This window comes from Scyliorhinus torazame, chromosome 6 (genome assembly GCF_047496885.1).
Source record: "Scyliorhinus torazame isolate Kashiwa2021f chromosome 6, sScyTor2.1, whole genome shotgun sequence".
NCBI classification, from domain to species: domain Eukaryota; kingdom Metazoa; phylum Chordata; class Chondrichthyes; order Carcharhiniformes; family Scyliorhinidae; genus Scyliorhinus; species Scyliorhinus torazame.
This window is the reverse complement of record NC_092712.1, coordinates 93972439-93990571: the sequence shown is the minus strand read 5'-3', so window position 1 is coordinate 93990571 and position 18133 is coordinate 93972439. Positions and strand designations below refer to the sequence as shown.

Below are 18133 nucleotides of genomic sequence, written 5' to 3'. Positions count from 1 at the left end.
TTTGATAAGTGATGGACGGTTTTATGCTATGGAGCTGTGTCCACTATTAACTGGGATAAAACCTCACATTGGTTTTTTTTAAAACAAAAAAGAGGAGAATTGCATACTATCAGTATTTTTACATAAGGCTCAGACAGGGAATTCAGCGTACTAATCCTCTGAACTTCTTCAGCTACCACCCCCCTCCGCAGTCCAACATCCCATATTTTTAATCCGAAACAACCTTGGTATAAAAATAAAAACAACCATCTGCAAAGAACAGATTTTTCAATTTAAGTTATTGATCTACATTGTCTATGAAGATTCAACCAGCTTTTTGGAAATGAGTATGCACTCAGAGTCTGAACAAGTGCATTTGTGTTGCAATAACTTTTCCAAAATAAAAGGGACTAGATTCTCCGTTTCGGAGACTAAGGGCCGGATTCTCTATTTCTGCGGCTAAGTGCCGATGCCGGCGTGGGAACTGTGGCATATTATGACGGCAAAATCGGTGCCGAACTCTCACCGATCCCGGGACCGGTGAGGGGCTGGCAGTGGCGCCGGGAAAAACTCCCGTCTCCCATGCCTAAAACAGCCTGAGAATTGCCGGGTCTGTGGCCACGCATGTGCATGGCAAAGACCTGCAGCGGTCACACCGTACAACATGGTGTTGACCATGCGCGGACCCGACCTGCCAAATACGGCCCCATAAGACAAACCCTTGCCCTCCTTGGCCACCCCCCACCAGTCCCCCCAGCCCTCGCAGAAACCCCCCCGCTCCCCTGGCCAGCAGTATGGCTCCCGGCCGACTGTGGTGGTACTGGACACAGTCCGCGGCCGCCACGCCGGGTTCCTGACCACTGAGACCACACGTCAACTGCGCGGTTGGGAACTTGGCCCATTGGGGGAGGGCCTTCAGGTGGCACGCCAACACTGTTCCAACGGCGTGTGGTGAGCAATGCGATGATGCCATTCAGAGGGGGCGAAGAATCGAAAACCGGCGTCAAACCGGTGCCCCCCCCGATTTGGTTGTCGGAAGGGATGCTCCACCCGATCACCAATTACGAGCGTTGACGCCAATAGAGAATTCGTAGACTTTTACGACAGAAACAGCTGCACCACACATTCCGCGACTGTTAATGGGCTAGCACCGATGCCACGTGAAATACAATCAATTCTAAGGAAAACGGTGGTGGCACAGTCGCAGCAAGATGTGGCTCAGCCCCTGACGGAGATGGTCCACTCCGTTTGCTCCATGGCCACAAGCATGCAGACCCTGGCCGAGACTAGAGCGGGCCTCCAGGACTGGCAGCGCCAGGTAGTGGAGGACCCTCAGGGGATAGCTGTGCTCGCACTCCGTCCCATTGGGCACCCCGAAGGAGGAGGAGGTGATGGGGCCTGTGCCGGTGACTCCCCCCGCAGGGGAGGTGCAGGAACACCTCAACCCCCCCCCCTGTCCCTGGTGCATCAGGTGGGCAGCAGGCAGGACAGGGTGACACCACACCACCTGGGTCACCCAAGCATCAGCCAGATCCATCCTGGCCCGGTCGCCCCAGAAGATGTGTGCCAACAGGGAAACATGTCGCAGGGCAGGAGTCACAGCAGGCCACCTCCACTACTGCTGCACCGTCTTGGGAAGCGTTAGGGCCTGCAAGACCAGAAAGTTAGACACCAGTTGAGTTGGCAAGGGTGCAGGGCACAACTTAGTTCTAGGGGCTAGGGCACAAATCTGTAAATATCTGTTCACAATAAACACCTGTTACCACCGTTACAACCCGCCTTGGTGCTCTGTCTGATGGGTGTGAGGGGTGGGCTGGTCTGGGGTGGGGGGGGGGGGGGGGTTGGAATGGTGCAGGCCCTGTGCTTCCCACCTTCCTCCCCCCCACCCTGCCCCCCGAACGTCCCCACCACCGCTACCCCAGATATTCTTTTTTTTTTAATAAACATTTTATTGAGGTATTTATGGTTTTATAACAACAACAGAAGAAACAGTATACATACAAACATAAACACAGTGCAAAAGCCGTCTTCCTCCCTCACAGGTCCCACCTTTTCTAACATCCTACTCTAAACTAAACACCAACCACCCCCCCCCCCCCTTCTTTCTGCTGACGGTTAATTTTCCCCAAAGAAGTCGACGAATGGCTGCCACCTCCGGGCGAACCCTAACAATGACCCTCTCAGGGCGAACTTGATTTTCTCCAGACAGAGAAAGCTAGCCATGTCAGTTAGCCAGGTCTCCGATTTCGGGGGCTTTGAGGCCCTCCAAGCTAATAATATCCATCTCCGGGCTACCAGGGAGGCAAAGGCCAGAACGTCTGCCTATTTCTCCTCCTGGATTCCCGGGTCTTCCGATACTCCGAAAATCGCCACCTCTGGCCTTGGTACCACCCTTGTTTTTAACACCTTGGACATGACATCTGCAAACCCCTGCCAGAATCCCCTAAGTTTCGGGGATGCCCAGAACATATGAACATGGTTCGCTGGTCCTCCCGCACACCTTGCGCACCCATGTTCTACCCCAAAGAACCTGCTCATCCAGGCCACTGTCATGTGGGCCCGGTGAACGACCTTAAACTGTATCAGGCTGAGCCGGGCACATGCTGTGGACGCGTTGACCCCATTCAACCCGTCCGCTCAGAGACCGTCCTCCATCTCTCCTCCTAACTCCTCTTCCCATTTGTGTTTCAGTTCCTAGGTCTGCGTTTCCTCATGACCCCATGAGTTCTTGTAAATGTCAAAAACCCTCCCTTCTCCCACCCGCATTCTGAAACTACCCTGTCCTGTATCCCCCTTGGCGGTAGCAGTTGGAAGGTTGAGACCTGCCTGTGTAGGAATTCCCACGCCTGCAGGTACCTAAACTCATTCCCTCCCGTCAATTCAAATTTCTCCTCCAATTCCCTCAGGCTGGGTCAGGTCCCCTCTATAAACATATCTCCCATCCTCTCGATCCCTGCTCTCTGCCATCTCCGGAACCCTCCATCTAGCCTCCCCGGGGCAAACCGGAGATTATTGCAGATTGGTGACCAGACCGATGTTCCCTCTGCTCCCACATGTCTCCTCCATTGCCCCCAGGCTCTCAGGGCTGCTACCACCACGGGGCTGGTGGAGTATCGTGGCGGCGTGAACGGATGAGGTGCCATTACCAATGCCCCCAAACTAGAGCCCTTGCTTCATGCCGCCTCTACTCGCTCCCACATCGACCTCCTCCACCACGCACTTCCGAATCGGCTATATTCGCCGCCCAATAATAATTACTACAGTTCAGCTGCGCCAGCCCGCCCTCCCCCCGGCTGCGCTCCAGCATCCACTTTTTCACTTGCGGAGTCTTGCCCTCCCATACAAAGCCAGAGATCACCTTATTGACCCGTTTAAAGAAGGACCGTGGAATAAAGGTGGGGAGACACTGAAACACAAACAGGAATCTCGGGAGGACCGTCAGTTTCACTGTCTGTACCCTCCCAGCCAGTGACAACGGGAGCACGTCCCATCTTCGGAAATCTTCCTTCATTTGGTCTACTAGTCAGGCCAGATTTAACCTGTGTAACCGTTCCCATTCCTGCGCCACCTGGATGCCTAGGTACCGAAAGCTTCCCCCTACCACTCTAAACGGCAGCTCCCCCAATCGCCTCTCCTGCCCCTTTGCCTGGATCACGAACATCTCACTTTTCCCCATGTTCAATTTATAACCCGAAAACCGGCCAAATTGCCCCAGAATCCTCATAATTTCTTCCATCCCTTCTAGTGGGTCGGAAACATATAGGAGCAGGTCGTCTGCGTAGAGCGAGACTCTGTTCCACCCCCCCCCCCCCCCCCCCAACAACACCCCCCACCCCCTGACCAGCCCCTTAAGGCTCTCAATGCAATTGCCAGCGGCTCTATGGCCAGCGCTAACAGCAGTGGGGAGAGGGGGCATCCCTGCCTCATCCCCCGGTGCAGCCTAAAATAGCCCGATGTCAACCTGTTCGTCCGTACACTCGCCACGGGAGCCTGACCAAGTCGATGATGCCCCGTCCAAATCCGAACCGCCCCAGTACCTCCCACAGATAGTCCCATTCCACCCGATCAAATGCCTTCTCTGTGTCCATTGCGACCACTATTTCCACGTCCCTACCCTCTGGGGGCATCATAATCACGTTCAGCAACCTTCTTACATTGGCCGCCAACTACCTACCCTTAACGAATCCCGTCTGGTCCTCCCCAATCACGTCCGGAACACAGTCTTCAATCCTCGAGGACAAGATTCTGGCCAACAGTTTGGCGTCTACATTTAGTAGGGAGATCGGTCTGTAGGACCCGCATAGCTCCGGGTCCTTATCCCGCTTCAGGATCAATGAGATAGTGGCCTGTGACATCGTCGGGGGAAGCACCCCTCTCTCCCTTGCCTCATTAAATGTCCTCATCAGCGGCGACCCCAGTATCCCAGCGAACGTGTTATAAAACTCCACTGAGTACCCGTCCAGTTCCAGGGCTTTACCCGACTGCACGGCCTTCAGCCCTTCTGCTATTTCTTCCAACCCGATCGGGGCCCCCAGCCCTTGACTAACTCCTCGTCCACCTTCGGGAACCTCAGCCCCCCAAGAATTGCGTCATCCCCTCCGCCCCAGCTGGGGGTTCCGACTCATACAGCCTGCTGTAAAACTCCTTAAGCACCTTATTAACCCCTGCTGGATCTCCGACCAGGTTCCCATCCCTGTCCCTTACTTTCCCAATCTCTCTGGCTGCCTCCCTCTTTCTGAGCTGCTGTGCAAGCATTCTGCTGGCCTTCTTTCCATATTCATAAATCGCCCTCCTCGCCTTCCTGAGCTGCTCCACCACCTTCCCTGTAGTTAACAAGCTAACCTCCGCCTGTAGCTGTCATAATATCCACGCATGTATATAATGAAGTGCAGACAGGCAGTGATTGACACACAGGATGACCAGTAAGCACACAGCACAGTGCAGCCAATCACAAGACAGTACATCACCACTATAAAGCAAGAGGGCACTAGGTTTCCCGCTCTCTCTGGACCCAGCCTCTGAGACAGTCAGAGCCCACGAGCTAGCACAGTGCAAACACCATGCGGTAGCTAGTAAGTCTGGTCAGGCTAGTACAAGGTCTCCAGTCAGTTCAGTATAGTGTCGACCCACAGTTAAATATGTATGTTAGTTCTATCGTTCAATAAAACCGTGTTGGATCTTCGACAGTGTTAGAGGTCTGTTTCTCGCATCGCTGCATCAAGTGCAGTCCACACCGAACCGATCTGCCCAACACATCATGGTACCACGTAGTGATACTGAAAATTGACGGACCTACCTTCAGTGAATCAGCATTGACCAGCAAGCAGCCATCCGATGACATGGAAAACATCCAGCCTCCTCCGCAGCTCTGCATCTCCAGCAACCTCGGCGCAAATTGGAAGCTCTTCAAGCAAAAGTTCCTCTGGTACATCGAGACCTCCGACCTCGAAGCAGCAGCGGATGCCATTTCTCTCCACCGCAGGGGACCACGCCATCCACATCTACAACTCCCTCACGTTCGCTGACAGCGAAGACAAAACGAAATTCAAAACAGTCCTGCTGAAGTTTGACAGCCACTGCGACCTTGAGGTGAATGAGAGCTTTGAACGGTACGTTTTCCAGCAGAGGCTTCAGGGTAAGGATGAACCTTTTCAGTCCTTCATCACCCATCTCCGCAACCTTGCGCAGTCATGTAACTGTGACTCGACGGCTGATTCCATGATCCGGGATCAGATCGTTTTCGGGGTCCACTTCGACTCCCTTCGGCAGCAGCTCCTGAAAGTCAAACAGTTGACCCCCTCTGTCGCTATCGAGACGTGCGTTGTCCATGAGCATGCTAAGAATCGTTACTCCCACATCAGGGTGGCAGAAACTGCAAAGCTGGCCTCCCACGAGGCGGAACAGGTGAACAGGTGGAGGCCATTGCACAAATTCAGGGCCTGAGCATCGAGGAGAGTGGCCGTTTCGCGCGCTTTTCCCGGGTCCCTGCGCATGCGCGCCACGACCGAGTGGACGACGAGCCCGACAACCCGACTGCGCATATGCGTACGTCGACCGACCGCACTGCGCATGCGCGAGGGCGCATGGAACGCGCTGACGTCGACGTCATGACGTGTCCGAATTGTAGCTCCGCCCACTTAAAGCAGCAATGTCCAGCAAAAGGACACCGGTATCTAGTGTGGCAAGCTTGGCCACTATGCAGCCCTTTGCAGATCTGCTCCACCGCTCAGCAGCCAGCGATCCCAGCTGCGGCGCAGAAGTGTCCGCTCAATACAACAAGGCATGCCAGATTACGATCCCAACAGCCCAACGGACCCTGATGCTGAGTGCGTGAAGTCCCCATTGGCACCATAACTACACATGTGCTGCCTTCCACCACACCTACGCAACGCCTCTCGATCCTCAGTGTGGATCCCGACGACGAGTGATCTGCTGTCCTCACAGTGAACAAGGCGCGCATCCATTTCAAACTGGACACCGGCGCATCGGTGAACCTCATCTCAAAATCCGACCTCGACACCATCCGCGCAAAACCAAGCATTCTTCCACCGGCCTGCCAGCTCCTTGACTACAGTGGCAACGCCATAGCTGCCAGTGGCTCGTGCCAACTGGGGGTATCCAATAAGGCGATGCTGCGGTTTGAAATCGTCGGGCCTGTGCCTGCAAGCTCCTGAACCTTGTTCAACGTGTCAACAACATGTCATTATCACCGACGACGGTCTCGCCCGATGGAAACTTGCAAGCCGACATAGATGACATCAACACGCAGTACCACAGCGTGTTCGACGGAATGGGCACGCTCCCATACCGATACAAATACTGCTCAAGCCGAACGCCACCCCTGTAATTCATGCACCTCGCCGAGTGCCGGCGCCCCTCAAGGATCGTCTGAAGAAGCAATTACAGGACCTCTAAGACCAGGGCATCATATCAAAGGTTACAGAGCCCACAGATTGGGTCAGCTCCATGGTCTGCGTCAAGAAGCCGTCAGGGGAGCTTCGCATTTGCATTGATCCTAAGGATCTAAACCGCAAAATCATGAGGGAGCATTACCCGATACCAAAACGAGAAGACTTGACCAGTGGAGATGGCTCATGCCAAATTCTTTACTAAGCTCGACGCCTCCAAGGGTTTTTGGCAAATACGACTGGACGCGTCCAGTCGCAAGTTGTGCACGTTCAACACCCGGTTTGGTCATTACTGCTACAACCTGATGCCTTTTGGCAACATATCTGCCTCCAAAGTATTTAATTGCATCATGAAACAGACGATGGAGGGCATCGAGGGGGTGCGAGTGTACATTGACGATGTCATTATCTGGTCCACAACGGTCCAGGAAAACATTGCTCGCCTCAAGAAGGTATTCCAAAGAATCCATGAACATGGTCTTCAGCTCAACAGGGCCAAGTGCCCATTTGGTCAATCAGAGATCAAATTTCTAGGTGACCACATCTCGCAGCAGGGTGTACGGCCAGATGCCGACAAGGTCTCGGCGATCAACGCCATGAAGACCCCGGAGGACAAAAAGGCGGTCCTCCGCTTTCTCGGAATGGTCAACTGCCTCGGGAAATTCATTCCCAATATGGCATCCCACACCACGGCGCTCCGCCATCTCGTCAAAAAGTCAACGGAATTCCAGTGACTGCCCAAGCATGAAGAGGAATGGCGCGAGCTGAAAGCAAAACTCACGACAGCCCTGGTCCTAGCGTTCTTCAACCCAACCAAGGAAACCAAGATATTAACTGATGCGAGCCAGGACATTGGGGCGGTGCTCCTTCAGCGGGATGACTCCGCGTCCTGGGCTCCAGTGGCGTATGCCTCCAGGGCCATGACACCCACTGAGCAACGGTACGCTCAGATTGAGAAGGAGTGTCTGGGCCTTCTAACAGGGATAGTCAAGTTCCACGAATATGTTTATGGCCTGCTAAAATTCACAGTAGAGATGGACCACAGGCCTCTAGTCCACATAATCCAGAAGGATTTAAACGACATGACACCTCAGTTACAGCATATTCTCCTAAAGCTACGCCGCTACGACTTCGAACTGGTCTACACGCCAGGTAAAGAGCTGATCGTTGCAGATGCCCTGTCCAGGTCCATTACCACACCGCATGAACAAAGTGACTTCATCTGCCACATAGAAGCCCAAGTGCAGTTGTGTGCCTCGAACCTTCCGGCCTCCGACGAACGGGTGGTCCAAATTTGTGAGGAGACGGCCAAGGATCCTCTGCTGCAGCGCGTGATGCAGCACCTCAGCAATGGCTGGCAGAAGGGACAATATCCCCAGTTCTATAACATAAAAGATGACCTGACGGTGGTGGAGGGAATCCTTCTGAAACTCGACAGACTCATAATTCCTCAGAGTATGCGTGCTATGGTGCTGGGCCAACTCCATGAGGGTCACCTTGGGGTCGAGAAATGCCTACGCAGTGCTCGGGAGGCGGACTATTGGCCGGGCATCAGCCAGGACATTGCCGACACAGTCCTCAATTGCCCTACCTGTCAGAAGTTTTAGCCAGCTCAACCCAAAGAAACGTTGCAGCAGCACGAGACTGACCTCTCCTTGGTCCAAAGTCGGTGTAGACCTTTTCCATGCCAAGGGGCATGACTATGTATTCCTGGTCGATTACTTCTCCAGTTATCCAGAAGTAGTGGAACTGTCCGACCTCACGTCGAAGGCGGTAATTAAAGCCTGCAAAGAAACGTTCACTAGGCATGGGATACGGCTCACAGTAATAAGTGACAATGGTCCTTGCTTTTACAGCCAGGAATGGTCTGACTTCGCACTGTCCTACAACTTCCGTCATGTTACCTCCAGTCCCCACTACCCGCAGTCAAACGGGAAGGCCGAAAAAGGGGTCCACATTGTAAAGCGGCTGCTGTGCAAAGCTGCAGATTCAGGCTCCGATTTTAACCTGGCGATGCTGGCATAGAGGGCGACCCCACTGACCACTGGATTGTCTCCAGCCAGATGCTCATGAATCGCACTCTGACGACCACAGTTCCAGCCATCCACGTTCCTGACCTTGATCACCTCACGGTCCTACAGAAAATGCAGCAGTCACGGGCCCAACAGAAAGCCACATACGATGCCCATGCCACGGATCTGCCCGAGCTGGCCCCAACTGATCATGTTCGCATACAGTTGCCTGAGGGCGGTTGGTCAGCCACAGCTGTTGTGCTCAAACAAGTGGCCCCAATATCATTCCTTGTCCACATGGTTGATGGCTCCCTGCTATAGCGCAACAGACAGGCACTGCGAAGAGTTCCACGCCCGCTACCTGACCGGTGTGCTCCGCAGCCTACGATGCCTCCTCCGGATGTACCCTACCACGAGGCCACCGATCTACCAGCAATCCTGCCGGTCCACGCGCCCACCGCGATGCCAGCGATCCCGCCTCTCCAAGCGCAGGCGGCTCCTAATCCGCCTCTGCGGCGATCAACAAGAATTCGTCACCCACCACAAAGACTAAATCTATAGACTGAGCTTTTGTACATTTTTGTGACTTCACCAATTGGACCTCTGTAAATATTGTTTTGTTTGCCATGTATCTGCACTATCGCAACCTTCCTATGTATATACGTTCGTTTAGACATCTTTCTGTATATAGTCAGGCACATATATATATATATAAGCATCCACACCTTAGTATTTACTTTTTTTTTTAAAAAGGGGAGATGTCATAATATCCACGCATGTATATAATGCAGTGCAGACAGGCAGTGATTGACACACAGGATGACCAGTAAGCACACAGCACAGTGCAGCCAATTATCAGACAGGACACCACCACTATAAAGCCAGAGGGCACTAGGTTTCCCACTCTCTCTGGACCCAGCCACTGAGACAGTCGGAGTCCACGAGCTAGCACAGTGCAAACACCATGCGGTAGCTAGTAAGACTGGTCAGGCTAGTACAAGGTCTCCAGTCAGTATAGTGTCGACCCACAGTTAAATATGTATGTTAGTTCTATTGTTCAATAAAACCGTGTTGGACCTTCTGCAGTGTTAGAGGTCTGTTTCTCGCATCGCTGCATCAAGTGCAGTCCACACCGAACCGACCTGCCTAACACATCAGTAGCCTCCTTCGTTCCCTTAAAAGCCCTGCCTCTGGAGTCTCTTGTCGACCTGTAGTATTTCACTTATCAGTCGGTCCGTCTCTGCTCTGTCTACCTTCTCCCTGTGGGCCCGTATCGAGATCAGCTCCCCTCTAACCACCGCCTTCAGCGCCTCCCAGACCATTGCAGCCGAGACTTCCCCTGTGTTATTAACTTCCGGATAGTTCTGAATACATTTCCTCAGCCGCCCACACACTTCCTCATCTGCTAAAAGTCCAACATCCAGTCTCCAGTGCGGGCGTTAGCCACCCTCCTTGCTCACCTGTAGGTCAACCCAGTGCAGGGCATGATCCGGGATCGGGATCGCTGAATACTCAGTGTTCACTACCCCCGTTCACTGTTCAGGATAAAAAAGTCAATCCGGGAGTACACTTTATGCACGTGTGAGTAGGCGAACTCCTTCACTCTCGGCCGCCCAAATCTCCATGGGTCCACCCCCCCCCCCACCCCCCCCCCACCCCCCCCCCACCCACCCCCCCCCCACCCCCCACCCCCCACCCACCCCCCCCCCCCCCCCACCCCCCCCCCACCCCCCCCCCACCCCCCCCCCACACCCCCCCACCCCACCCCCCCACCCCCCCCCACCCCCCCCACCCCCCACCCCACCCCCCCCCCCAACCCCCCCCACCCCCCCCCCCCCACCCCCCCCCCCACCCCCCCCCCAATCTGCTCCATAAACTCCTTTAGCTCCTTTGCCATTGCTGGCACCCTGCCTGTCCTTGAGCTTGATCGGTCTAGCCCTGGGTCAATGGCTGTGTTGAAGACCACCGCTCCCATGACCAACATATGCGAATCCAGGTCCGGGATCTTCCCCAATATCCTCCTTATGAACTCCACATCATCCCAATTTGGCGCGTACACATTCATGAGCACCACCAGCAGCCCTTCCAGCTTGCCATTAACCATAATGTAACGTCCTCCCACATCCGCAACTATTCTTCCCGCCTCGAATGACACTCGCTTGTTAATCAGGATCGCGACCCCTCTAGTCTTAGAGTCTAGCCCCGAGTGGGAAAACCTGTCCGCCCCATCCCTTCCTTAACCTGATCTGGTCAGTTACTCTAAGGTGTGTCTCCTGTAACATTGCCACGTCCGCCTTCAGTCCCCTCAAATGCGCGAACACGCGTGCCCTCTTAATCGGCCCATTTAGCCCTCTTACGCTCCATGTGATCAGCCTGGTTGGGGGAGGAGGGGAGTCTCACCACCACCCCCCCCCCCCCCCCCCCCCCCAACACCCCAGAGATTCGACAGGACCGTGTGATGGACTGGCCAGCTCGCATGCAGGGATCACCCAGGTGGAAAGTGCTACCATGGGCATGAGTCACATGTTGTCATACGATGCGGAGCACCAGAGCTCATCGCAAAGCAGGTTGTCATCACCCTCCATCCCATGGACCAGACCCGCTGTTACTGCCAACCAAGGGCCCCACCCTGTAGTGCTGCAGATATGTATCACGGAGGGGGTGCAGGCGGGGGGTGGCCGTGGTGGGAAGGGGGGGTTGTGGAGTTGGAATTTTGTGTCCGTGCCCCTGACCAGCCCTACAACCCCTCTCTTAGTCGGTGAAACTAGTGGCCATGGCGCATACGTTGTGCAGCCTCCTGTGCCTGACTGGGCCCCATGTCCTGCCCATCCTCATCCTCCCCTGCTTCCTCCTCGTCGGGCGATGCCTGGCCTTCATCCTCCTCATCCAGCACATCGCCCCTTTGCTGTCCGATGTTGTGGGGGATGCAGCAGGCCGCCACAATGTGGGTGACCCTCTCAGTGTCATACCTGAGGGCACCCCAGCATGGTCCAGGCACCTGAGCTGCATCTTCAGGAGGCCGAAGCACTGCTCGATCACACTCCTGGTCGCTACATGGCCATTGTTGTAGCGGGTCTCCACGTCGGTCTGTGGCCACGATCGCAGGAGGTAACCCTTGTCAGTCAGGGGGTGGGGGGGCCTCTCGAACATTTCAAGGATCACCAAGTGTGCCAGGATGAAGGCATTGTGCACATTGCCTGGGTACCGGGCATACAGGTGAATGATGCGCAGCTGATGGTCACAGACCAGCTCAACATTCATTGAGTGGTACCCCTTTCAGTTTGTGTAAAGCGGCCTGTTATCTGCAGGTGCCCATAAGACAATCACCCCCTGGATCCAGAGCATTCTCGCCATGGTGGTGAACCCCGCAGCCTGGGCATCCTGGTGGGCTCGGTCCACATCAAAATGGATGTATTGATCCGTTTCCCGTACCAGCCTCCCCGAACAGGCGCCAGAATGTGGCGACTAGGGGCTTTTCACAGTAACTTCATTTGAAGCATACTTGTGACAAGCGATTTTCATTTCATTTTTCATTTCATTCACCTGGGCATATAGGGCCTCTGTGACAGCGTGGATGCACCTGTGCACCGAGGTCTGTGAGATCCCGTACAGGTCCCCACTCGGCACCTGGAAGGACCCCGGCGTGTAAACATTCAGCGCGACCGTCACCTTGACGGCCACCAGGAGCGGGTGTCCTCCCCCATACCCCCACGGTACCAGGTGTGCCATTATCTGACAGATGTGTTGCACTGTCTCTCTGTGTAGCTGGAGTCTTCGACAGCAAGCCCGGTCATCAGGTCCATGAACGTCAGGCGGTGTTGGTACCCACGAGCCCTCAAGCAGTGTCTCCTTGACAACTCCACCTCCTCGACCTGCTGGGCAGCCGTCTCTCCAGCCTGGGCAGCTGCCACATGCCCCTCTGCGGCATGCCAGGTTCAACGGGCTACACTGCGGCCCCGGTTGCCACTGCGGAATCCGTCCCTGCACCTCCCTCTCACCCTCAACCTTGCTCCATCCATGGCCGGCACCATGGGGGCCTTTGGCCCTTGTGCCCGTCCCTGATGCCTGGGGTACCGTTGGCAGGCGCTGTCCTTGCTGGGGACTGCTGTGGTTATTGCCCTGGTGGGTGGCGGCCGGTTGAGCGGGTAATTTAAGGCGGGGACGCGGGGGGGGGGGGGGGGGGGGGGGGGGTGTGATGGGATGGGGGCACTCATACGGCCGGTGTCACTGTGGTGAACCCGGGGCCAAGATGGGTAGTTAGTGGGTGCATAGCAAGGTGGCTGCCGTAATGGAGTCACCCCGGCTGCCCGGCCTGTTCCCAGCGCCCGTCCCCCTCCCCCAGCCCTGGCCGGGCCCCCCCGCCCCCCCCCCCCCCCCCCCAGCTAGCACGGCTAGTGTACGGGCCAGCAGTCCGCGGTCGCCCCGCTCCATGTCCCACCTCCTCTCTCTCTCTCGAAGCAGCAACCACCAGGTTCACGATTTTTAAAAGCACATGTGGAGCGTGCCGTCGGGAACTCGGCCCATCGGAGGCGGAGAATCGTGGGTGGGCCCACTAATGAGAAGCAAATAGTGTTTAAACTACACGCGGCGTATTTACATAATTTTCGAGGTGACGGGAATCACGATTTGGTGTCAATCGATGCCTGCCGCAATTTTGGCGTCGGAAGCTATTCTCCGCCCAATCACCCTTCCCGATTTCTGCGTCGGCCGATTGGGAATCCTGCCCAAGGCTTTTTTTGGAATGATGCTGGCGTTCAGCGCAATATGATGGGATCAGTTACTGTAAAATGGTGCTTCTTTCCTTTCAGTGACATGAGGATATAAAAACAGGATGTTTCCAATTCATGTGCTCTTCTTTTGATCAAGATTTCATACTGTAACAAACCCAGCACATCAACGTTCAGCCCTGAACCTCCACTCATTCACTGAGCACCTTGCCGCCAAATCGAGGTTTACATCCAACATAAGACCATAAGACGTAAGAGCAGAATTAGGCCACTCGGCCCATCGAGTCTGCTCCGCCATTCAATCATAGCTGATATTTTTCTCATTCCCATTCTCCTGCCTTCTCTTCATAACCCCTGATTCCCTTATTAATCAAGAACCTATCTATCCCTGTCTTAAAGACACTCAGTGATTTGTCCTCTACAGCCTTCTGCGGCAAAGAGTTCCACAGATTCACCACCCTCTGGCTGAAGAAATTCCTTCTCATCTCTGAATTAGGATCGTCCCTTTAGTCTGAGATTGTGTTCTCTGGTTCTAGTTTTTGCTACAAGTGGAAACATCCTCTCCACGTCCACTCTACCCAGTCCTAACACCGTTGAGAAATTTATCCCCTAAAGCGTTACTTCAGATGTTAAACAATATTTAAGCTTACATAACTCCTCCATACACATTGAATTTGATTTTGTCTCGATATCCTATACACCGAGCAAGTTTTCAACCCTCAAATCCACTCTCACCTGAACCCCTAAAGCTGAATAACTCATCAGTTGTTCCTTTGAAGGCTAACACGGCATTATTCATTTTCCATCCTACAGCAACATCCTCCATCCCATTGCCCAACCACAACATTCCCTACTCTCCAATGGGTGTATTTCGCTTACTGAGAATTCGGATTAATCTAAATGATGTGTATCAACATATCTGTTTTAGCTTAATAGTTAATTCATGCATTATCTTTTTTTAAATTTATTTACGGGATGTGGGCATTGCTGGTTAAGCCAGCATTTATTGCCCATCCCTAGTTGTCCTTCAGAAGCTGGTGGTGAGCTGTCTTCTTGAACAGCAATCCTTGAGGTGTAGGTACACCCACTGTGCTGTTAGGGCGGGAGTTCCAGGATGATGCCCCAGTGACAGTGAAGGAACAGCGATATATTTCCAAGTCAGGGTGGTGAGTGACTTGAAGAGGAACCTCCAGGTGGTGGGATTCCCAGGTATCACCTGCTCTTGTACTTCTAAATGGTAGTGGATGTGGGTTTAGAAGGTGCTGTTTAAAGAATGCTGGTGAATTACTGCAGTGCATCTTGCAGATGATACACACAGCTGTCGCTGTTTGTTGGTGGTGGAGGGTTTGAATGTTTGAAAGGGGGAGCAATCAAGTGGGCTGCTTTGTCCTAGATGGTGTCGGGCTTCTTCAGCGTTGTTGGAGTTGCACTCATCCAGGCAAGTGGAGAGTATTCCATTACACTCCTGACTTGTGCCTTGTGTCATGGATGTGTCTCTTTAAGAAAGGTTTTTCTCTTGTCACATGGCTTCAGTGATGTCATTTTGTGGGTGGAGCTGAACTGTGGCTGTGAGGTTTGTTTTTACTTTTGCTTTCAGTTTTGACTGCTGTGGACTGCAGAACGAGAAAATAAGTGTTTTGGCCTGTCTCTCTCTAGTTTCGTTTGAAATATCTGTTCCATAAGTAAACAGGTTGTGACTACCTGCTTTGGTAACTTAAAAGATATATTCAGGGAAAGCCAGTCTCATTCAAGTGAGAATACAGTGTGCTGGTGAGACAGGGTCAGAATCTCAGGGAAAGTGAGTCTCATTCAAGTGAGAAGGCAGAGTGCAGGGCCACGCCTTGAAAAGGTTTTTTTTGGTTTATGGGATTTTGTTTTTAAATTGGAACAGTTAAGGGGAATTCATTATGTGTTATACATAAGATTACTGTAGCTGTGGGGTGTTTTTATGTTTGTAATTGATAAGAATTCTTACTGTGTTTTTATATATACATATTAACTAAGTTCTTACAATAAAGCTTACTTTGATTAAAGTGTCTCAGAAGACTGTTGAATCACACTTGAAGGGAAGGCTCTTGTGCTCATCCTAGCCAAATTCAACAGAAAGGTTGTAGATCAGGTGAACTTCATAATATACTTTGGAGGTTCTAAGCCCTGGCCCATAATACTTGTAGATGGTGAACCAGGTTTTGGGGCGGTCAGGAGGTGAGTTACTCTCCGTAAAATTCCTAGCCTTTGACCTGTCCAGGTAGCCACAGTATTAATATGGCTCGTCCAGTTCAGTTTCTGATCAGTGGTGACCCCCAGGGTGTTGCTGACATTGTGCTCCAGACTTTTCACTGCAATCGCCAACCTAGCAGTGTTGGCCTTGGCGCATGCATTACCAGTGCAATCTCCTGCGCCCGTAGCCTTTGGGACTCCAATCGGTTATGTAGTCAATGCCATACTCAGTCAAATGTTGCTCTCTCACCTCACCTCTGGCATTCAGGTCTTTTGTCCATGTTTGAACCAATGAGGTCAGGAGCTGAGTGACCCTGGCAGAACCCAAACTGAGCGTCCGTGAGCAAGTTATTGCTGAGTAAGGGCACTGTTGATAGCACTGTTGATGACTCTTTCCATCACTTTGCTGATGATGGAGAGTAGGCTGATAAGGCAGTAATTGGCTGGGTTGGATTTATCCTGTTTCTTGTGTACAGGGCACACCTGGGCAATTTTTCACATTGCTGGGTTGATGCAGTGTTGTAGATGTACTGGAACAGTTTGTCTTTAGCTTAACTACTAAAAGTTAAAATGAAATTGCAGAATGATAGTTAAACCAACTTCTTACCCTTACCCTATAAACACAAAATATACTAAAATATTCATAACAGCCTATAAAAGGAAATTAAATGTAATTATTACCTGCTGATACATATCTCGGAGATACGAATTGTGGTCATTAATCCTGTTATATAGGTCTAAGGATTGCTGTTCCAGTTTCATTCCATGCTCTGATTTTAGGACCTGTGTTTTGGATTGTACACTTCTCTTAAGTATGTCAATTTCCTGAATAAGACACAAAATATTAATCATGTTACATTAATCCTTTATTGCATTAATGCAATATAATACAGAAAAGGAGGCTTATGGTGAATGTCAGGTGGAGAATACAAAGGAATACCAGGCGGATTACAAAGCACAGAAAGAAATTAGAAAAAGGATACAGAAGGTCAAGGAGAGATTACGAGATAAAATTAGCAAGTAGCATAAAAAGGTACAGTTCATGACCCAGATACCGAGCAAGATTTTTCATCTGTATTCACAAAGAAGAGGATAGTTAATGCCAGAGTGTGGGAGGGGGGGAGGAAAGATATTGGATTGGATATAAATAAACAGAAAAGAGATGCAAAATAAGATGGCATTAAAGGTCGTAAATTAACCTTTCTGGATGAAATGTACCCTAGGATGCACTGGAAAGGTAAAGACGAGACAACGCCAGCTTGTAACCGCAATGTTCCAGACCTTCTTAGACACTCGAGTGTGCAGAGGACGGGAGGATTTGTAAATGTAACATCGCTCTTCTAAAAAGAAGAGCGGGATAAACTTGGTAACTACAGATCAATTAGTCAACCATCGGGCATGGTAAAACTGCTAGGAGCCATTATAAGTTAAGAAACTATAACTTTCCAATTTATTACATTAATTAATAAATTAAGCTGAAATAATTGGTTATTATTTTTTTTAATGACTAATTCACAAATCAAACAAATAAATAAGGTTAAACAGCCATAGTAGGGCAGCTGATGCGCTGTAACTGCAACAACATGGAAGTTTATGCAAAGCACTGCGATCGAGGACAACTGTATCTTTTTCAGTGCTAAGTATCTGCCGCTTGATCAACTTGGGCTGAGTTGTTGAGCTGGAGTCTGATTTGCAAACATTAGGGAAGGGGAGAATTACCTGGATATTTTGTTCCAGGTGGTAGTCATACACCTTAGGTCAAGTGAAACATTTGAGTTGGTCAAATGGGTACAAGAGGGTGTGACTGCAAGCCATGACGATCCAGGATGTACTGATCAAAGAGCCTCGACCCTTGGGCGCAATCTAACGGGAAAGTTTCTAAGTGTGGTAATGAGCGGGAAATGCCGGGAGTTGCCCAACGGCTAACTCAGCGAGGCCGTCACTGGTACCTAATGTTAATTAGGGCACTTATTGATGTCCTACGGGCTTCACGCCACAAATGACTGTCCCGCTGGCTAATTCATTGGGTCCACATCCGGCAGATCCCTGCTAACGACGGTGAGCAGTACTTAAACCAATCCCATAGAGCTAGCCCCAAACGTCACGCAGCCATGACACCGCACAGACCAGCTCCATGATCCAGGGATGCTGACCTCGCAAGACTGATGGACATGGTGGAGTTCAGGTGGGATACCCTGTTCCCCCGAGGGGCTCAGAGGGTCAGCCACAGGTCAGCCAATGCCACCAGGGAGGAAGTGACAGCAGCCGTCAGCGCATGGAGTGTGAC

At 52.1% G+C, this 18133-nt stretch overlaps 1 protein-coding gene across 3 annotated transcripts in view; it reads right to left on the bottom strand.

Annotated features, from left to right (window-relative positions):
• Nucleotides 1-18133, bottom strand: part of c6h10orf67 (chromosome 6 C10orf67 homolog) — a 411757-nt gene that overhangs the window by 364453 nt on the left and 29171 nt on the right. For all 3 annotated transcript variants that reach the window (XM_072508488.1, XM_072508486.1, XM_072508485.1), the window contains exon 3: nt 16528-16671. In XM_072508488.1, coding sequence (XP_072364589.1) covers nt 16528-16671 — 144 coding nt within the window. The remainder of the gene's footprint in view (nt 1-16527; nt 16672-18133) is intronic.